Here is a 19,140-nt window from a genome sequence, read left to right as displayed (position 1 = left end):
TGAGGAATGAACGAAACGCGATATAGAGTGAAAGGGAAAGACAGTGGAATTGTGGAAAGAAAGAAATGAACGAAAGATAATATGAAGTATGAAAGAAGAGATAAAAATAAAATATGTCTGTGAAAAATTGAATAATTGTAAATAAAAGTCCCTGTCCCACACCAGATAGGGGGTACGAGAGGCTCCCAATAACGGGGCCAAAATATAAAAAAAAACCTTACGTGGTATTCCTACCCACGTTAACCCTTTCAGTTATAGTCCTCTGAGCTTTGTAAGTAACCGCGGTATCCTTAACGGAGATTATGGATAATCTCCGTTAAGGATTACCCGCCGTACCTCGCGCTGTGTTATTCTGCATAGCCCATCTCGTTATGCGTTGTACACGCTACCCTCTTGTGATGCTATGACAATGGTACGAGACTCAGAGTTCCAGAAACTTGTAGAAGTTAAGGGCAGAATTTATCTTCTGCCGACCCTGTTCGGCCGCATCCTTCTCGACCATCACGGTCTCAAAAAGGAGGTAACAGCCCTTCAGACCTAGGACCTATCCAACATCACCAACAGGACTGCAGGAATGGTCCTGTCTGCCAGGATCCGCCGCTCTGACTGCCGTGCCGGCCATTCTGTTATATAATACATATCTGTTATATATTTATGTTTATACGTTAAAAACCTTTTTTTAATACATGAAATCAATCACACATGTCCAACTGAGCTCTGTAATCACGCACTCTTACACGAGATAAATTTTATTTTAAAAATATATTTAATTTGTAATAAAAAATGTGTCTTAAATAAGTTTTAGGCAATTCAAAAATGTCTAAAATGTAAACGCTAACATTTTCATAATTTAGGTTCCTTTGAAACGAACATAATCTCATTTTACATTCATGCCCGTATGAAAGTAATATGAAATTCTTTTGCCGCTAATTCTCACAGTGCATCGTCTCTCATATGAGCTATCTAAATGCTTTCTTGTTGCTAAGTAAGTTAAAAAGGTTTGTTATATGAACTAAGTTATACATCCCGCAACAATCCTCTATCATATTTATCGGTTGCTAAAGTTTTGTTTGATAAGATTGTGATATTTCTATTACATTTCCCTGACGTTTTGAAATCATTCACTATCTATATAAATGAAAATGAAATGAAAAATGTGTAGCTAAGCGCAAAATGCATGAGCTGGTTCGATTACGTATTACAGCACGTGGTAGGTTCTTCTTAATAGAACTAATGCTGTGAGGAAAACAGTAAAACCCCAAAAAAAACCGTAAAACCCCAACCGCAAAACACCTATCCCAGCTGTTGAGTATATATTTTGGAACTGGAAAATATCTTGTACCACAATACATTACAATATCAATGTATTACAATATTATAGAAGTCTGACAGTGTAAGAAATAGAAAGCTATTTTTTATGAGTATTGTACCTACAATTACCTAATTATAAATCAAATAAAAAGTAATTAAAAATTTTGTATTTTAATTTTTTATTAAACTATTTGACACAACATCATCATCTGTAATGGGCGATTAATTTTAAAGAAAAAGATAATTACAAAGATGTTCTTTTCATGTTAAATGTGTTCTTTTCATACTAGTGATTTTCAAAATTAAAACAAATATTGTCGACAATTATAGTTTTCAAAAGTCATGACAGGAAAATAGCATCGATAGCGTTTTCAAAATTAGAGAGTGACGAGAGATTTACTATCATAGTTGACATAATTTTAGTGAAAACAATAAACATTCAGTACAAAACGGTTTCATAAAATCTTCTTGAACATATTCGACTAACAATTGACAATGTCTTGAAAAATTGGAACAGTCCGCAACAAGTTGAGGGGTGGTCGTTAGTATAAGCCCCTCCTCCCGTAATAGGTAATTCGATGCCGTGAAAAAACACTTGCCGGATGGTAAAAACTTATATTATAATATCACAGAACAAGAAATCTCAATCTGAGTTACAAATATTTCCTTTGTTGTACAGCGGTTAAAGCGACACATCTGCTGGGTAGCGCGGCGCGTCAGAGAGAGAGCGTGATATATCAAGTGTAAGAAGAAGTATACAAAAACAGATGCGTCCTTAGATAATAAACTTGGGTGCGTTCTAATGAACCCCTCACCCCCCCCCCCCCTACGGAGAAAATAACCCGATTAAAAAAATTTTGTAATGAGGGAGTAATTAATTATAGGCCGAATGGAATTTTAAAACGGACTTGACGGCCTGAGCGCGTGTATTGCGGTACAAGTCGTGTCGGCTTTGTGTCAGGCGCTGGTGTTGCCGCTGTTGGAGCGGGCATCGCGATCAATGCTGACCTTCACGTATCTTCCCTTTTATGTCCAACGTTACCGCCTTCTCAGATTTTTCTAAGATACCGTATGGTCCGGTGTACGGCGGCTTGAGGGCGCGACGAGTTGTGTCAACGCGCAGCAACGCGTGCGTCGCTGTGGGCCAATCCTTGAAAATGAAGGATGTGCTGGGTTTGATGTGGCGCCGGAACAGGGAAGTTTCGCCGTCTTGGCACGGAACTGGTTGATGAAGTCCGCCGGGTCCCTAGTCGTTGTCTGTGATCATGGTGCTGGCGCGATTAGCTCGCCAGGTAGATGCAGCGGCTCGCCGTATACGAGCTCTGTCGCCGATGTCTTGGTGTCGTCTTTGACAGCGCTACGCACGCCGAGTAGGACGAGTGGTAGAGCACGGAACCAGGAGTTTTCATGACACATCAGAGAAGCCTTAAGCTGGCGGTGCAACTGCTCCACCATGCCGTTAACGGCTGGGTGACACGTACGGTGCTTTTGATTGAAAAATCGATGGAAACGGTTAAATAGGTCCGACTCTAACTGGCGTTCTTGGTCTGTGGTAACGGTCCGGGGACGCCGAACCGTGCTACCCAACTGCCGATAAGGGTCTCGGCGACCTGCTCAGCTGTGATGGAAGTCATTGGCCATGCCTCAGGCCACCGTGTGAACCGGTCTACTGCTGCAAGCATTAGCTGTATCCTCGGTTCACGGGGTGGGGGCTGATAATGTCGATGTGAACGTGGTTGAATCGGTTGGATGGATTGGTGAAATGACCGAAAGGCGCGCTGGTATGCCTGATCACTTTGCTGCTCTGACATGGGAGGCAAGTGCGAGCCCACACTGTGCAATCCTTGCTCGTGCCAGGCCAGACGAAACGCTCGGACACTAAGCGGAGCGTGGCGTGTGCAACGGGATGGCTCAAGTTGTGGATCTTATTGAAGCCTGAGCGCCTGTAGTGTGGAGTCAGGAATGGGCGTGGTCTACTTGTCAACGTGCCGCAGGTGAGTACGACGTCTGTGCCCGGTACTGCGATCTGCTCTAGATTCAGAGATGTACTAGTAGGGTCAGCTAAGAGTCGCGCCAGCTCATCGTCTTGACGCTGGGACTACGCCAGCTCAGTGAAGTCTTCGGACAGGTGGACGGCTTCGACGCGTGACATCGCATCAGCGCTGACATTGTCAGATCCACTAATGTGTTGGATGTCAGTGGTGAATTGGCTGATAAAGGACAATTGGTTGAGCTGAGCCGGTGGAAGTTTTTCGTGGCGTTGTTGGAAAGCGTAGACCATAGGCTTGTGGTCAGTGTAGATCTTTACTGGTGCGGTGGCACCAGTAAAGATCTACACTGACCACAAGCCTCGAGGATGTGTCGAAAGTGCTTTTATAAACAGCTAGCAATTACCTGTAGTAAGCGGGCCAACCGGATTGTTTCGCATTCAGCTTTTTGTTGAAAAATGCTAGCGGTTGCCACAGATCCTTGACTCGTTGTTGTAGATATGGGCCAATGTGAGTGGATGATGCGTCCGTGAATAAACCGAAAGCAGCTCCAGCGACTGGATGTACTAAAGTTATGGCCTTGGCTAGGTGATTCTTGCACTTCTGAAAGGCTTTCTCGAATTCGACGCCGGGGGCGTCTGGAAACTGGTGGCCCTTCGGTCGTCCGAATGTGGTGGACTGTGGTGTGCTTCATGATTTTAGGTAGGCCAGGCGATCTGACCACATCCGGGAATTCGGACAGGATCCGGGAGAAGTGCAACGTCGTTGACAGCAAGTGTTTTAACACTTTCTTGATTGATATTTGCAATTGATGCCCGAATTGCAAGACTTGCTCTGCCATCAATGAGACGTTGATTGCGGCAATCTGGAAGCAGACTGTAGTGTGCCAAGAAGTCGGAGCCGATGATCGGCGTGGTCACGTCAGCTACCACGAAGTTCCACGAGAACTGCCGTCGAAGTTCAAGGTTCAGTCGCATAGCCTGGGTCGGCACCCATATGTTTTGATCGGCCTTCCATTGGCGGCGCGTACGTCGAAATTCGAAGCGGCTTGACGTCCATTCAGGAAGCGGCGCGGGAAGCAGCAGATGTCTGAGCCAATATCAATTAAAAACCGATGGCGTGACTCATGATCAGAAACAAATAAACGGCGGCTAGTCTGTGAACAATCAGTATCCGCCACTACTGATTGTCTCTGGAGTTTTCCAAAGTCGGTTGTACCCATCCGTATGGGCCATTGCACTTAATAGCGGCAGCCCGGAACTTGGTATGGTACCAACAAAGTTTGGTGCAGTAGGACTTAGCAAAAAATTGTTAGTAAAAATAAATAGTAATTGTTTAAACACACGCACAACACTAAGATTTAGTTTAAAATTATATAACTTTCCAATCGTTTGATTTCGTGCGACTTCCTTGAGGCGGTGTAGTGACAGATGGCAGTTGTCACGGGCGCGTTTACCCTCCGGAGTTCCGAATTAGGCCACGTGTGTCACGACGTTGCGGTGCTTTGTTCTCTGGCTTCGTCGTACCGCGATTGTTCGCTAAATGCCACGTGTACGTTGGTCACGTGGATGACGCGAAGAAAACCGTTTCCGAAATATGTTAAAATTCGCAGGTTACACCGTTTACTTTCAAATTGCTTGTAATTTCTCGCTGATGATGCCGCGATGTGTGCGCTGGCTGCTGAAGAAAGCCGATCTGAACTTGATTCGAGTAGATATAGTTTCCAATCACGTCGGGGTCACCAATTGTGGGGTGGTCGTTAGTACAGCCCCCTCGTCCTGTAATAGATAATTCGATGTAAGGAAAAACACTTGCCGGATGGTTAAAACTTATAATATATTATTACAGAACAAGACATCTCAATCTGAGTTACAATTATTTCCTTTGTTGTACAGCGGTTGAAGCGACACATCTTTCGGTAACGCGGCGCGTCGAAGAGAGCTTGATGTATCGAGTGTAAGAAGGGGCATACAAAAACAGATGCGTTCGTAGATAATAAATTTGGGTGCGTTCAAATGAAAGCCACAAAGTCTTTTCTTTTTTGTTATAACCAACACTGATGTTCAAATAGTAATTGCAGTTTTCGAGAGTTCGTGACCGTTACTTGTGCACCTACCAACAATACTTACAAATGTTCCTCCAGTCCCATTAATTAACATTAATAAACTATTTAACACTTAGATGTTAACAAAACATGTGTCTATCCTATAACAATCAGCTTTCAACTTCGCGTTCAGGCCGTCCCTTTACACATTTTTTTAAATATATCAACGAATTATTCATGAAATATAGAACTAGATTGTTACATAAGATTAAACAGTTATAATAAATTTATTTAAATTTAAGCTACTAAAAGGGTATTGTGTATTGTCTACATACAAATAGTTAAGTATCTTACATTATATATTGTTTTCTATTTAAATTTATAGCCTATATTTACTCAGTCAATTCTACGCGACTTTATCTTATCTTTGCATATCATTAAGTTATTTGATAAAGTATATTTAACATTACAAAAAGCACACACTCGCCAGATCTACATTTAAAATTGAGCATATTCGGCAATTTTCGGGTGTAGATATTTACATAATTAAGTTACGAGACGTTTGTTACTTCGAATTCTTGTTTTATTGTACGTATTTTAAATGTCACTAAGAAAAGTTGTTCTTTATTCTACCGTTTTTCAAATACTTTAATAAAGCAACCAAATTTTATTTTAATAATCTATTCTATTTATGAATATGTATAAGCTTACGTACTTCTGTTACAAGTTCAATGGAGAGAATTTATGCGAATAAAGTTGACGTAGATCATATTTTTTCAACGAGAATTTAAATCTTACATTATATCTAAACGAGATAACATTTTAGTTATTAATGAATGATATTTATATAATAGTATTGATCATTTTAAGTATTCATAATAACACACATTTTTGCAAAAAAATTTTGGCGTAGAAAAATCTCTTAATCTCTGAAGATCTTCTTGGAGGTCAACGTTGTGTAGCGATGAATGTCTGTGAAAAAAAAATTATGTGAACTTGTATTGGTGGTACAGCAATTATCTCTTCTTTTGCACAATTATTAGAAAAGCTAGTTATTAAATATTTCATTTTTCTATAATTTAAACCATTTAGGTATATTTCTTGCAATACAATTTGGCGTTTGAGTTTACATTTAGTATTGACACACTGCAGTTAAAGAAGTCTTTATTGCCTTAAATATCTCACCTGCACCTTTTTGATATCGCACCGTCAGCCCCGATTGGCTCGTTCGTGTAATTCCTTAACTGTACCTGGCGGTCTCCGTTGTGTTAGATATTTGTGCGGTCGTCGCGGTACTATAAAGTAGTTATTGCAACATTTATACATCTGTCAAAAATTATTACAACTTATTACTATTTGTAAATATTATTATACATTTAGCTAACCTATAATAGCATCCTTCATATTAAAGCTATGAGAGTTCCAAATGTGCCCTAATCTGCGAAAATTCCATATCAAGCTCAAGTGGGTTTTTTTGTTATTACAATTATTTTAATACATATAATATTTACTATTAAACATTCTAATCACTAAAAATACACTTACATTTTTACAAGTTTTTGTTTAATATACTTTATTAAACTTTTACATAATACATCAGACGTTCCAAGGAAGTGTATTTGAAATTACGGTCCAAAGTACTGTATTTAAAGTTTCCGTCCAAATGAATTGTTTTAACACAATTACTCTCAATTAGTACATTGTTTTAATCTTAAGCTTAAAACGATGTACTTATGATGATATAATACTTTGCCTTACCTTATAGTTTGTTGTTTTATCTAATATATCTTAAAACTTTTGCCACGTACGTTTCTCTTGCTTTTAATTAATCTTAATTTAAAATAATTTTCCGTGTACCGGTATTAAATTGTGTATTCTACACTAATACTATGATTTTTATATAACAATATCATAATGAATACAAAAAAATATTCAACAGACAATCGTTCTATAATAGATTCTTACATTTTTCATGTCATTGAAAAATAATACAATATTTAAAAAGTTAATATATTCGTTGCATTTAGTGTCATAGGATTAACATAGAATATTAATGCGACACCATAAAAAACACGGTTCCGTAGTCATTTAATGAAACCCCAATTTAATAACTTTAGTGAAAAGGTAATAACGAATCTTCTTTATTATGCCATATACGTACACTTCTGTATATATTTACGTTTACTTATGTTCGAGTCGATAAATAGAAAATGCCTAGTGACTGGAAGTTAGTCATAATAATATTTATTTTACAATTACGTCTGGCTTGTAATCATTGTTAATTGATATCTTTATCCTGATCATTCTAGACAGAAGTGTTGCTGGAGTTTCTTTCACCACTTCTTCTTCTAGCGGTGACGCTCTCGAAAGTGGTAGTAATGTTAGCCAAGTAATAGAAACCGACCAAGTCGTGGTTCTGCCTTCTCTAACATCCTTTAGTCTAAATGATAAAACTCCATGTGGCGTTCGCCGAAGCGTAATAAGAGTCTTGCCCTGGATGGCCTCCCAACCCAGGGAATTTTTTAATATGCAGCAGCCCGAGGCGAAGCTACCCAGGGGCCAAAAGCTATTTGGGCAGTAGTATAAATAAAAAAAAGTTGCAAAGGGGCGATTCGCTTGTATGTTGTTTAGCCAAAACCATACAATATCCCTTTATATAGCAGTTTATCGCCTATGTATATTAAGTTTTATTTCTTTTTATGACCAAGGCCAAACCTCCTTCGAGAACCTTCGTCTTTTGCCGTTATTAATTATATCTTAGGAGACGGCCGCTTAGCAAACATTCACTAATATTCCTTGCAGTATGGTGTTATGTTTATGTATGCGAAAGTAATTAGTTCTAATTATTATAGTGACCGCGAGCTGTTAGACGATTGAACTTTCTGTGCATTTCATTGAATAAATACAGCATAATATTAATGTAATAACCATAGTGTTATTTAACATTTCTTACATCTATATTATGATGTCATTGTTTACATAAAATACATAAGAAAATTTCTTATGAAAGCTTTGTACCCGTTAAGTTTTTATAAACAATGGCCTCAAAGTACATAAAATATAGGCTGAAAATTGAAAGGCATTTCAATAAAGACAAGAGATTAAAATAACAATGACATCGTTAGGTTTACCTGGAGACGGTTGCGTTCAAATGAAAATGGTAAGGATATTATAAGAAGTTTTTTTCTTTCAAAATGTTATGAAATTTCATTTTGACCGAAATCTCTAGTAGTAAAACACTACTCTTTAGTTTATCATAATGGCTGGTTTTATGATCTCTTACGTTTTGATTCTTTTAATCGAACGATTTCGTTTCTATTATTCAAATCCGTGCTTCTTATTCAATAATTGAAATTATAGAGTATTTGCTACTTTCAGCTAATTGTTGCTCATTCATGTTAAGTTTGCTAAATCTAAGCTAACTACAATCAGTCTTAAGCTTCTCAAGTTAATAATACGATTATAATAAACAGATTGGTTATAGCTGTAAAGGCTTTGAGAGTGTTTATTTGTCGCTCGTTTGTTGTCAACTAAAATATGATATTAAGTATTGAAAAACGTTTTGTTTTAATTGTAAAAAAAACGTTTCCAAAATTTCGCTATCAAATTACAACATATTAAAATTAATTATTGTTTACTAACTGTCCCTACAGACATTGTACTACCAGCAGTTGTTATCCTGTCGCAAGGAAATTGAAAAAATAAATTAATCTAACATATTTCAGAATGATCATTTTATAAACGCTGATTGGAAATTGATATAAAAGCTGTACAACTTTTTGCTGATACAAGAGCTGATTCTCTTATCAAGCTTTTATATCTACAACCAATCATTCTGTATTCTATAATTACCGGGGTCTTTATATGCTCGTGTTCGCCTTTTTTGGAGGACGTCTTACGTTGCGTTTGCTAGACGTTCCAGATTCATTCATTCCAGAAAACTAAAGCCCCAACGACCATCCATACTGCGCGCTATAGCCTTCTTACTGTCACATCAATTATACTATACTATAATATATTCAAAGTAAAGTGTTTTCATACGCCTAAAATTCTCATATAGAAAAAAAAGTTATTTGACGTCCATACCAAAGTAAAGTTTCGGGAGTATCGAATCCTACTTTACGTAAAAACTATTACAGTGAAAGCGTCGAGACCTTTTTTCCGTTGGAGTAATACAATGGAGAACTGATCGACTCATTCTTTTGGAAATATCGTTCGAAAGTTTTCCTTTGACACATTTCTGTGAACACTCAATCACTCTTAATTCATGCATTCACTAAAGTGCTCCAAGAATTCTTACGTGCCTTACGGCGTAGTTCGAGTCAAAAAACCTATTTTTATTTTATCATTATTTTAAAATAAAAATAATACTCGTAGGGCGATGTTAACGGAATATATAATAAATTTTTGTTATTTAATTTGATAATGCAGTAAATATATATAAACACACAAAAACCAAAGAAAAGGGAATAAATTAACTTCTATTATTTAGATTAAGAAAATATAATGTTATGTTTAAAATCAAGGTCAGTAAACTATGCGGAGGTGGTCCTTAATTAAGACAACGTGACTAAATCCCACGCACATGAATTTTAATTGATTCCCTATGTTTACAATCCCTGTAACAGGTAATAGAAATGTTATAAAAGTTAATAACAGAAAATTGAACTTAAAGCTCTAATCTAGCTTATCCAAGGGGTTGATTATAAATGTAAAAGCTTAAATTTTCATTGGATATTAATTAATGTATGGCAAACCCTATTCAAAAACTCAATGGTTGCAGAAAAATAATAAATAACGTAATGACATGAAAAAAAGTAATCTAATCCGGATACACAAAATTAACTATTATTGACTCCGTGCAGACCCTGTACTGCCAGAAGTTATTGGACTCCCGCAAAATGAAACATATTAAGAGTGATCACTTTATGCACGAAAAAGCTTTTACGCCTATAGCCAATATTATATACACTTCTATATTAAAAACTAATGTGTTTGAGGAATATTTGAAGTACAACTTGAAACCTGGTGAATCGTTTTATTGACTTCAATTAGGTTTTATAGAAAAGGCGTGCTCTAAAGCAAAATCCGTGTTCTCAACGCACCTACATACTACTCGATTAAGAAGGGGTACTTCCTGGACAAAGCAGATGGCACATTATGACTTCTCTTTCCTTAAAATTTTAAACCAGCCCAACGCAAACGGGATGCGTTGATACCGTTGAAATATGCGGTCATTGCGTGCTCCTCTCCTCTCGAGTAAGGTGTTGAGGAAGTCCCTGCAGGCTGTGAATTAGGTTAGACACATGGAAAATTATGAGTAAAGATTTATAAAAAATAAACAATATATATTATTTTTATTTGTGGGGACACACACGTGTATATTTATGTATATATATGTTTATATATACGTGTGTGTGTGTATATACATTTACTACTGTCGTCATAATTCTCGTGTATAATGATACACGAAATAACATTAGACATTATTGTATTCCAAATCACTAATAAAAAAATTTAGTGTAAATAATATTTCGGACTAATTTCTGATTTAAACGTTTTCCATCACATCAACAGATGCCGGTGTTGTAGCCGCAATATGTAATTAGTTACGAATTTGCAAATTCAGGTTTTAAATGCTTGCATCTTGCTTAACTTTAAAATTTATATGTACTTGAAAACATTATGCAAGTAGTAACATTTTTAGGTTTAAGTACGTAACTAAGATTAGTTTCATTAGTTCGGATAATTCTTGTCTCCGCAAAATAATGTCTCCCCGGACGGTGATCGAGATAAACGCAAATGACGCAGACAATCTCCTTACTAAGGGCAACTTGATAGTTTTACCTTCTATTATAATGTCCTCATAATATCATTGGACATGTTCTAAATAATTCAGAGCGATGTTGTCATTACTTACTTCGTTAAATAGTACTTTATTGCATAGGCTGTATAATCTTTACAAATTAAATTTAACTTACTAACCTTGTATCCGTTAAAGTAATATTAAAAATTGCAAAAAACCTATTAGTATTAATTTTATTTAAGTCATTCTCATTAAGTTGGTTGTGGTGATCTTCGGGGGAAGCTTATGCCTTGTAGTGTGCATTCATCATTCTGACGAGGTGATGATGATGAAATCAGTTTTATAAAATCGCTCTAATTCCTAATATAGACACTAACCTAGCATTTTTTAATTTATTAGAAAATGTATTTGCAATCATAAAGCAATAACTTTCAAGGTATAAACAGGTGTCTTTTCCATTTTGCTAAACATCAACACAAGCAATATGCTTCCAGGGAAATTGAAATGCAAACGACCTATTACGCTTAAAGAAAATACGAGATTTAAGTCAAGGAAAATATTTTTACAGTTTGCTCTTTTCTGAAGTACGATGAAGAGAAATAAAAAGAATTTCACTCCCACAAACATACTTAAAATAAATTGTAATTTCTATCTTTCTCTTTACAAATTCAATATTAAATTTATTAGTAAAAGTAAATCAAAAACGTTGATTGCGTAACTATTTATTGTTTTAAATTAACTGTAACACATCTTAAATAGTGTAATATATTTTTTAAATTAGAAAGTGACCACGAGAATCCGGGCATCTGATAATTATTTTATTTATTTACTTCTTAAATAATGATTTAAGAAGTGCATAAATATATAAAATAAATAAATATATAAAAAATAATATATATTTATGACAACGAATATAATGGTAAAGAAAATTTTTATCAGTTAACCGTTCCGGTCGCGCAGGGGCAAATTATTAGTAGTATATATCATCAAAAAGAAAAATAAATATACCAATATTCTTACAATATCAATATATAATGTCTACGTTTACACAATTGTTATAAATATAATCGTTCCAGAAAAGTTGATTGTATTGCAAAGGAGGAGTGAGTAAACTAATATGAGAAGGATATTTAAGTAGAAAATTGCTGGTAATGGCTACGAGTTGGTATTGAGATGTAGTGGAAGGGTGAAGTGAAAAAAAAAGCAAAGAGAAAATTATATGCAGTGCACGCAAGAAACGGCGCTGTCAGATTGACAGCCATTTTAACCAAGAACAGTAGGAAGATATGTGGTTGTATTTACGGAGATTAAAAATAATTAGAATGTAGTTAATTAGAAGACTGTCAAGTTTGTTGATTTGATCTGCATTCAAATCAAAATTTGACACATCAAAATTATCAATTATAGGGAGCACAATTATGTACTGAACATTGACACATCTAGCAAAAATGATTTTAAAAATAATATTTATTTGATAATAAATAAGTGAACGTCTGAAGTCTTAAGCAAAAATTGAAACAATGCGATATCGAAGAAAGCAATATAGGAAATTGAAGTTTTAAAAGTAAACAATACAAACAGAAGTGACGAGGAATGGTATTCATAACTTGTGAAAACGATTTATGCGCCAATATGAAGGACCGTATATCATTGGCACACAATAACATGTTAAATTTATTGCAATACGATTCTTGGTGTGACCTTTTAATGAGTTTAAGTTTTTTAATCGTTTTAAAGTTTAATTTGTAACTCTAGCGTAAGATTGTGCATCGATATTTTTATGGAAAATTTTACATCACTAATGTGTTTGTACGGTGTCATTAATAATTGCTGAAATTTTAACAGGATTCTAAATTTCTTTTAAATATACCTTAGATTTACTCTTTGATATATTAGGATTATGGGATATGCAAATAGGTTTTGACGTTACAAATTCGGTATTATCGTAATTTGATATTATCATAATAAGTTAAAATATTTAAAAACTTTAGAGATACGAAACATTGAAAAGTGTAAAAATTTCAGTCTCGTGGGGAGATCACATAGCGAATTAGCGGAGAACGAGCAGCGAGGGCGTGGTTAGAACTATAAGTTTAAGTCTAGGTGCTTCGTGATTTGTCAAGCTAAAACATTTGACAGAGCGTGAACATCACGAATCATGTTTGCGATATCTTTAAAAGCAAAGCTAACTAAGCATAGATAATATAAAATCCATATCGAATTTAAAACTATTGACAAAATGTGACTAAATATAGGTGTGATAAAACGTTGGTTATTATTTCTGCTAATTAATATTTTTCAAAAACTTTGTACAGAAAATTGTTTTTCGTTTAAAAGCCCACTTCCCTTAAATGGCAACGTCAAATATAAATAGATCTGTCATCAACGTCATCGCTTGAACCGATTGGACGATGTCAGCATTTGGCATCCTCCGCCAACTCTAACAAGGTTACCTGTCAGCCACATGGATGTTCTACGCTGCGCTTGCTGATCTGTAGTCTCCAACCGAAGGTCCTAGCGACCATCTTATTAGTAATAAATTTTGAAATATATTCCTATTCGTTATAATTATCTCGAAAAGCCATCACTAATTCTATAATATTTCTTCTTTTTTAACTAGATGACTTATAAGGTTCAAAACAAATAATATATGAACTTCAAACCAATCGCAACGACGATTAATTGTAACATACATAGATAGTTACTATAGACTTAACATTCCTTCGTGTTACGTTATATTTTATATTTCGATCTAAATTTCATGCGTGTAAACCAGTTTTTATACTAATGCGTCTCATTTCTCTCAAAGAATTCTTTCGTGCATCTAGACGATTTGAATGTCCCACTGGGCATAAACTTAAAGGCATTGACAATGTCAAGGTTAACCACTAGTACTCCGAGCTCGCCTTTCATACATAGTAGAGAAATTAATAATTACAGTATCTATGTTTACACATTTTAGTCAAAGATTTAAAATCCTTTTGATTATGCTTTTACCTTAAATGGTAAAAAATTCATAGCCGAATCATTGTGAAAGGCTGTCAATATATTTTCACGTAACTTTAAAAGAATTATGTAATATCCTCATTATGTAATCTTTTAAGTAAATAGCTAAAAGATATGTAAGTGCGTAATCCTTTATGTAAATAGGTAAAATACGCATGGTTATATTAAAAATATATGCATACATCTAAGGACTCACAGACCGACAATTTTATTCATTATGATTGTATGGAATATTTTAGGAGGAAATACAAACGAATTCAACCTTTCTTCATATCAATGTAGAATATAAGTGGCAGCGCACATCTCACTTATCAGTTATCACGCGCCGACATTCAAGTGTTTTTATAAGAAATATTGATTGCTGTCAATGCCATAAGCTGTTGCCATTTGGGAAAAGATTGTGGGATTTCTCAATTCTTAATCATTACTCACAGAGATATTACGAATTCGTACCACGCATAATAAATATTAACTCCATTTTGGATTCATAAATTTAGGCTTTAAATTAAACATTTTTTCCTTATCCACTTCACATACAATGATCGTACGTGTACATTATGGGAAGAAAGCTAGAAGAGCCCAATTTGAAAAAAATTAGAATAAAACCCTTATTTCCTGATTCTCTGTTTTTGAAGAAATTCCAATGGTGGATCATTGGAAGCACGAGTGTTATAATGATATGATTTTAAGGTTTCTGTTATTTTTGGGTTTTCAATTTGTTTTTTTTATGTGGATAGTAGTAACGTATATATCAATAAGGTTTATAATGGTAATCTTACAATCTTACAACTTAGGAGCATCTTTTTTGTTTCAGCATCTGAATCATTTTTTAATTCGCTAGAAGTTTGTATAATTATTATAAAATTAAACTGTTTATCTTACATTTAAAAAAAAAAGTGTGTTTAAACGTCTCCTTATAATTCTCCAAAAAATTACTTGTCTCTATATGCTTCATTAATATTCGCGGTAGCAATGTGTTTAGAAAATGTTAAGATGCTCCAACGTTTAATGAGAAAATATTAGGAACTTTGTAATAAAGTTTTAAATTGAACTCAAAAAACTCTAAAGGGAACACCAAAAATAGAATGTTGGATATTACATTGTGTGTAGTCGACAGTTTTCAATAATAAGGGTTTCTTTATAAAATTTAAAAAGATTTAAGCTTATGAATACACGTTCTGCTGCTATCTATATTACAATTTGTAATCCTTGCTTCGAAGAGACGTTTGAATCCGGCACTGATAACGCAAGATTTTCCAACACTTACAAGTTCTCTGAACATTTACTCATTACAGCATTATTCAGTTGTATCAAGGAAAAATGATTTCTGTAATTAACGACAACAAAATTAGTTTAAGTTTTTGTTTAATATAATTTCTGCCGTAAGATGTTCACAGCTGAAAAACAGCCTCCATAGATTTACGAAATGACCGGTCGGAAGCCACCTGTATCCAGCGTCTTCCGACAACCTTCCAAGGGCAATGTAGGTGGACGTCCTAAGCGGCGGCTACCTGTTCTGGATGCTATATGTCATTCCCACTGCTTTTTTACCTTACCAAACTGGTGGGCTTTTGACGTTTTATTTCATTATCGTATCATTATCGTATATTTTTGTAATTAATGTTTTACTAAAATTTGCACATAGAGAATCGATTTAGTTACCATTGGCATTCAAAATAGATGATCATCTTAACACTAAAAACCATCACCATGGATGTTAGTATAATTATATTGTAAGTTTTTAAGGTGTAGCAAAAACTATCTGTGACGATGTAATAAGGTCTGATAGTAATTATTGCAAAGATAATTTTTACAGTTTGGGCTAATCCTAAGGTTTCGATAAGGAGTAGCGTTGATTGACAATATCGCCTGTGATGCTGTATCTCGCAATTATCACATCTTATCGGCGCTTCCAATGATATGGTGACCACGATAAAATTGAGCAGTTGCCACCGGTTGTCTTATTGTTTTACCAGATCGCAACAGAAACACGCCTGTTATAGCGGTCGCCATGAAGAGTGAGTAATTTAAATTTCTTTAATAATTCTAGATAATGCTAATGTTCCTTAAATGCAACTTGTCACAAATTTTTAATTGAAGACATAATACGTTATTCTTATCGGTCTTATTTTGTAAGAGATTAAAAAAGACGTTTTACTTTAAGATGTCTGATATCAGGGAATGCACAAGTACGTTTGAAGTCGAAAATTTCATTTTTATAGCTGCATGAACTTTTTTAAATATATTTATAATAATATAATTTATTTCACGTGAAATCTTTTAATCAAACAATTGGTTTTCTTTGTTAGTAATAATAATCGTAGGGCTTTCGAAAAAGGATTAACTTTTTATATAATTGATATTCAGATAAGTAAATTGAGGATAATTGATTTAAAGTACCTGGACTTTCTGTAATAAATGATTCTACTTACTAATATAAATAATTATCAACGCAAAAAATTTTTAAACATATATAATAAAGACAATGATCGAAGATTGAAAAAGAGATGAAATAACCGTGTGATTTTATTTTAGCGGTCATTCTGGTGCTGTGGTGCGCTGCGGTGCTGAACAGTTCCTCCGCTCTCTCAATAAAATTGAGACAAAATCCGGAGACTCTATGCCTCGGCCAAGAGAACTTCCTACGTATTGCCAGCATTGACAGTTGCCAAGAATACTATCAATGTTATGCGGGCCGTTCCTATCTCATGCAATGTCCAACTGATACCTGGTTCAACGAAGAGGAACAGGTATAGTATCTGTCTTGATGTATACATCGTAATGGTTTAATAAATAAATCTCATCAGATTTAATTGCTAAAATAGAGAAATTTAAATTTAAATACCGTATAAAATTTTTATATATCAATATTACAGATTTGTGATCGTTCTGAACTACCCGAGAATTGTCGTACAGAAATTGAATCTGAACCAGAACCTGAACCAGAAGCAGAGCTAGAATCAGAATCGGAGGAAGATCCTGAAATTAATCCAGAATCCGTTGAAGAACCTGAAACAGAACGGGAATCAGAATCGGAGGAAGATCCTGAAACAGAATCAGAATCGGGAGAAGAACTTGAAACAGAAACAGAATCGGAAGTAGAACCTGAAACAGAAGCAGATTTAGAATCCGAGGAAGATCCTGAAACAGAACCCGAATCGGAAGTAGAACCAGAAGAAACAGAAACAGAAACAGAATCGGATTCAGAAGGCGACGTAGAAAGTGAATTGGAAGAAGAGACCGATCCTGAAACAGAAGAGGAGGAGGATTTTGAAGATGAATCAGAATTGGAAACTCTCCCCGAAGAAGATCTTGAAGTGTCCGAATCTCAAGATGAAGACGAGGATGAAGAAGAAGGGTCTACTGAAGGTGACGAAAGTGAAATGCTTAGGGCTAATTCAGTGAAAACTGGTTGCAATGGACAATGTCATGGCCTTATAAACGGATATGGCCAAGGCCATGGTCACCACCACGACTTCAATAAAGAACATGATCACGACCATGACCACGACCATGACCACGACCACGGCCATGACCACGACCACGACCACGACCACGGCCACGACCACGACCACGACCATAGCCATGATCACGACCACGGCCACGACCATAGCCATGACCACGACCATGATCATGACCACGACCATAGCCATGACCACGACCACGACCACGGCCACAACCATGATCACGACCATGACTATAGCCATGACCACGACCACGGCCACAGCCATGATCACGACCACGACCACGACCACGACCACGACCACGACCACGACCACGACCACGACCACGACCATGACCATGACCATGACCATGACCATGACCATGACCATGACCATGACCACGACCACGACCATGACCACGACCACGACGACCACGACCACGACCATGACCATGACCACGACCACGACCACGACCATGACCATGACCATGACCATGACCATGACCATGACCATGACCACGATCACGATCATGATCATGATATTGACGTCAAAGACGACCAAGGTTTTGGGGAACATCAAGACAACGAACAAGTAGAAGGCAGCGTCGAAGGTTCTGGTGAGGATTTTGACGAATTTTTATTAAATGATGCAGAAGAGTTCCTCAAAAATAAACTGGCTGTCAACTTTGATGAACAGATCAAGTCTACTCGAGCCAGAAGGTCTAATCTAAAACAAAATGATGATGAAAACGAAGACGAAAATAATGATCTACTAGAAGATGAAGTAAACAATGAAGAAGAAATAAACGAAAACGAAGGCGTAGATGAGGTAGAAAGTTTGGACGAAGTTAAAGAAAGAGATGTTATAAAACAAGATATAACAGAGCAGGAACCAGAAGAAGTAGATGAGGAGCAAGAAAAACTAGAAGAGGCCGAAACGGAGCAAGACGGGAACGACGATGATAAAGAAGAAGAGGAGAATGCAGAAGAGATAGATGCACAGGAGGAAATAGGAAACGAGAACATGAGAATAAAGTTAATAAAACGTTTACGCCGATCCTTGAAACAATATAATAAAGATGAGGATATTGTAGAGGACGATGATGAGGAGGAAATTAATGATAGTATTGATAATGATGACGAAATTGATGATAGTCTAGATGGTGATATCGTTGATGATGCTGATGATGAAGATACTCAGGATGAAGACAACGAGGAAGACGATGTTAATAATGAAAATTATGAAAACGATGAAAATGAAGAAGTTGAAGAAGAAAATGAAAATAAGGTGTTAGATGATGGAGCTAAGAAATTCCTAATGCGGCTGTTTAGATCTTTAGCCTTATAGACATTGATTTTTTCTAACACGATTCGCATAGAAGTGCTAGTTTGAGACTTAAAGTAAAAGTATGTAATTTATTTAAATGTTCTTTTATTTATTTTTAAGTTTGTGCAGGATTCAATATAGGAACACTTTGTGCAATTTTGTAAATATGACGCCGTACACTAGTTTTAAAAGTTAAAAATGCTTTGTTGTTTTATT

The 19,140-nt window shown here is 35.8% G+C and overlaps 1 protein-coding gene across 1 annotated transcript; it reads left to right on the top strand.

The window, feature by feature from the left end:
* Window positions 1-16,114: 16,114 nt before the first annotated feature.
* Window positions 16,115-19,123, top strand: LOC137919533 (serine-aspartate repeat-containing protein F-like). The gene is made up of 3 exons (XM_068762626.1): window positions 16,115-16,173; window positions 16,691-16,905; window positions 17,032-19,123. Exons 1-3 carry the CDS (start codon window positions 16,167-16,169, stop codon window positions 18,943-18,945), a joined length of 2,136 nt encoding a protein of 711 aa, XP_068618727.1. The 5' UTR covers window positions 16,115-16,166; the 3' UTR covers window positions 18,946-19,123.
* Window positions 19,124-19,140: the final 17 nt, after the last annotated feature.

The sequence above is a fragment of the Battus philenor genome, unplaced genomic scaffold, assembly GCF_028537555.1.
Source record: "Battus philenor isolate CCGP_79_NKW_IND1 unplaced genomic scaffold, ilBatPhil1.0.hap1 SCAF_16, whole genome shotgun sequence".
Taxonomy (NCBI): Eukaryota; Metazoa; Arthropoda; class Insecta; order Lepidoptera; family Papilionidae; genus Battus; species Battus philenor.
This window is presented reverse-complemented; position numbering and strand designations above follow the sequence as displayed.

What these genes read in the sequence shown, in the direction of transcription:
- LOC137919533 (XM_068762626.1), top strand. An exon ending in GGTTCAACGAAGAGGAACAG is followed by an intron (nt 16,906 to 17,031) that starts GTATAGTATCTG and finishes TCAATATTACAG; the next exon opens with ATTTGTGATCGTTCTGAACT.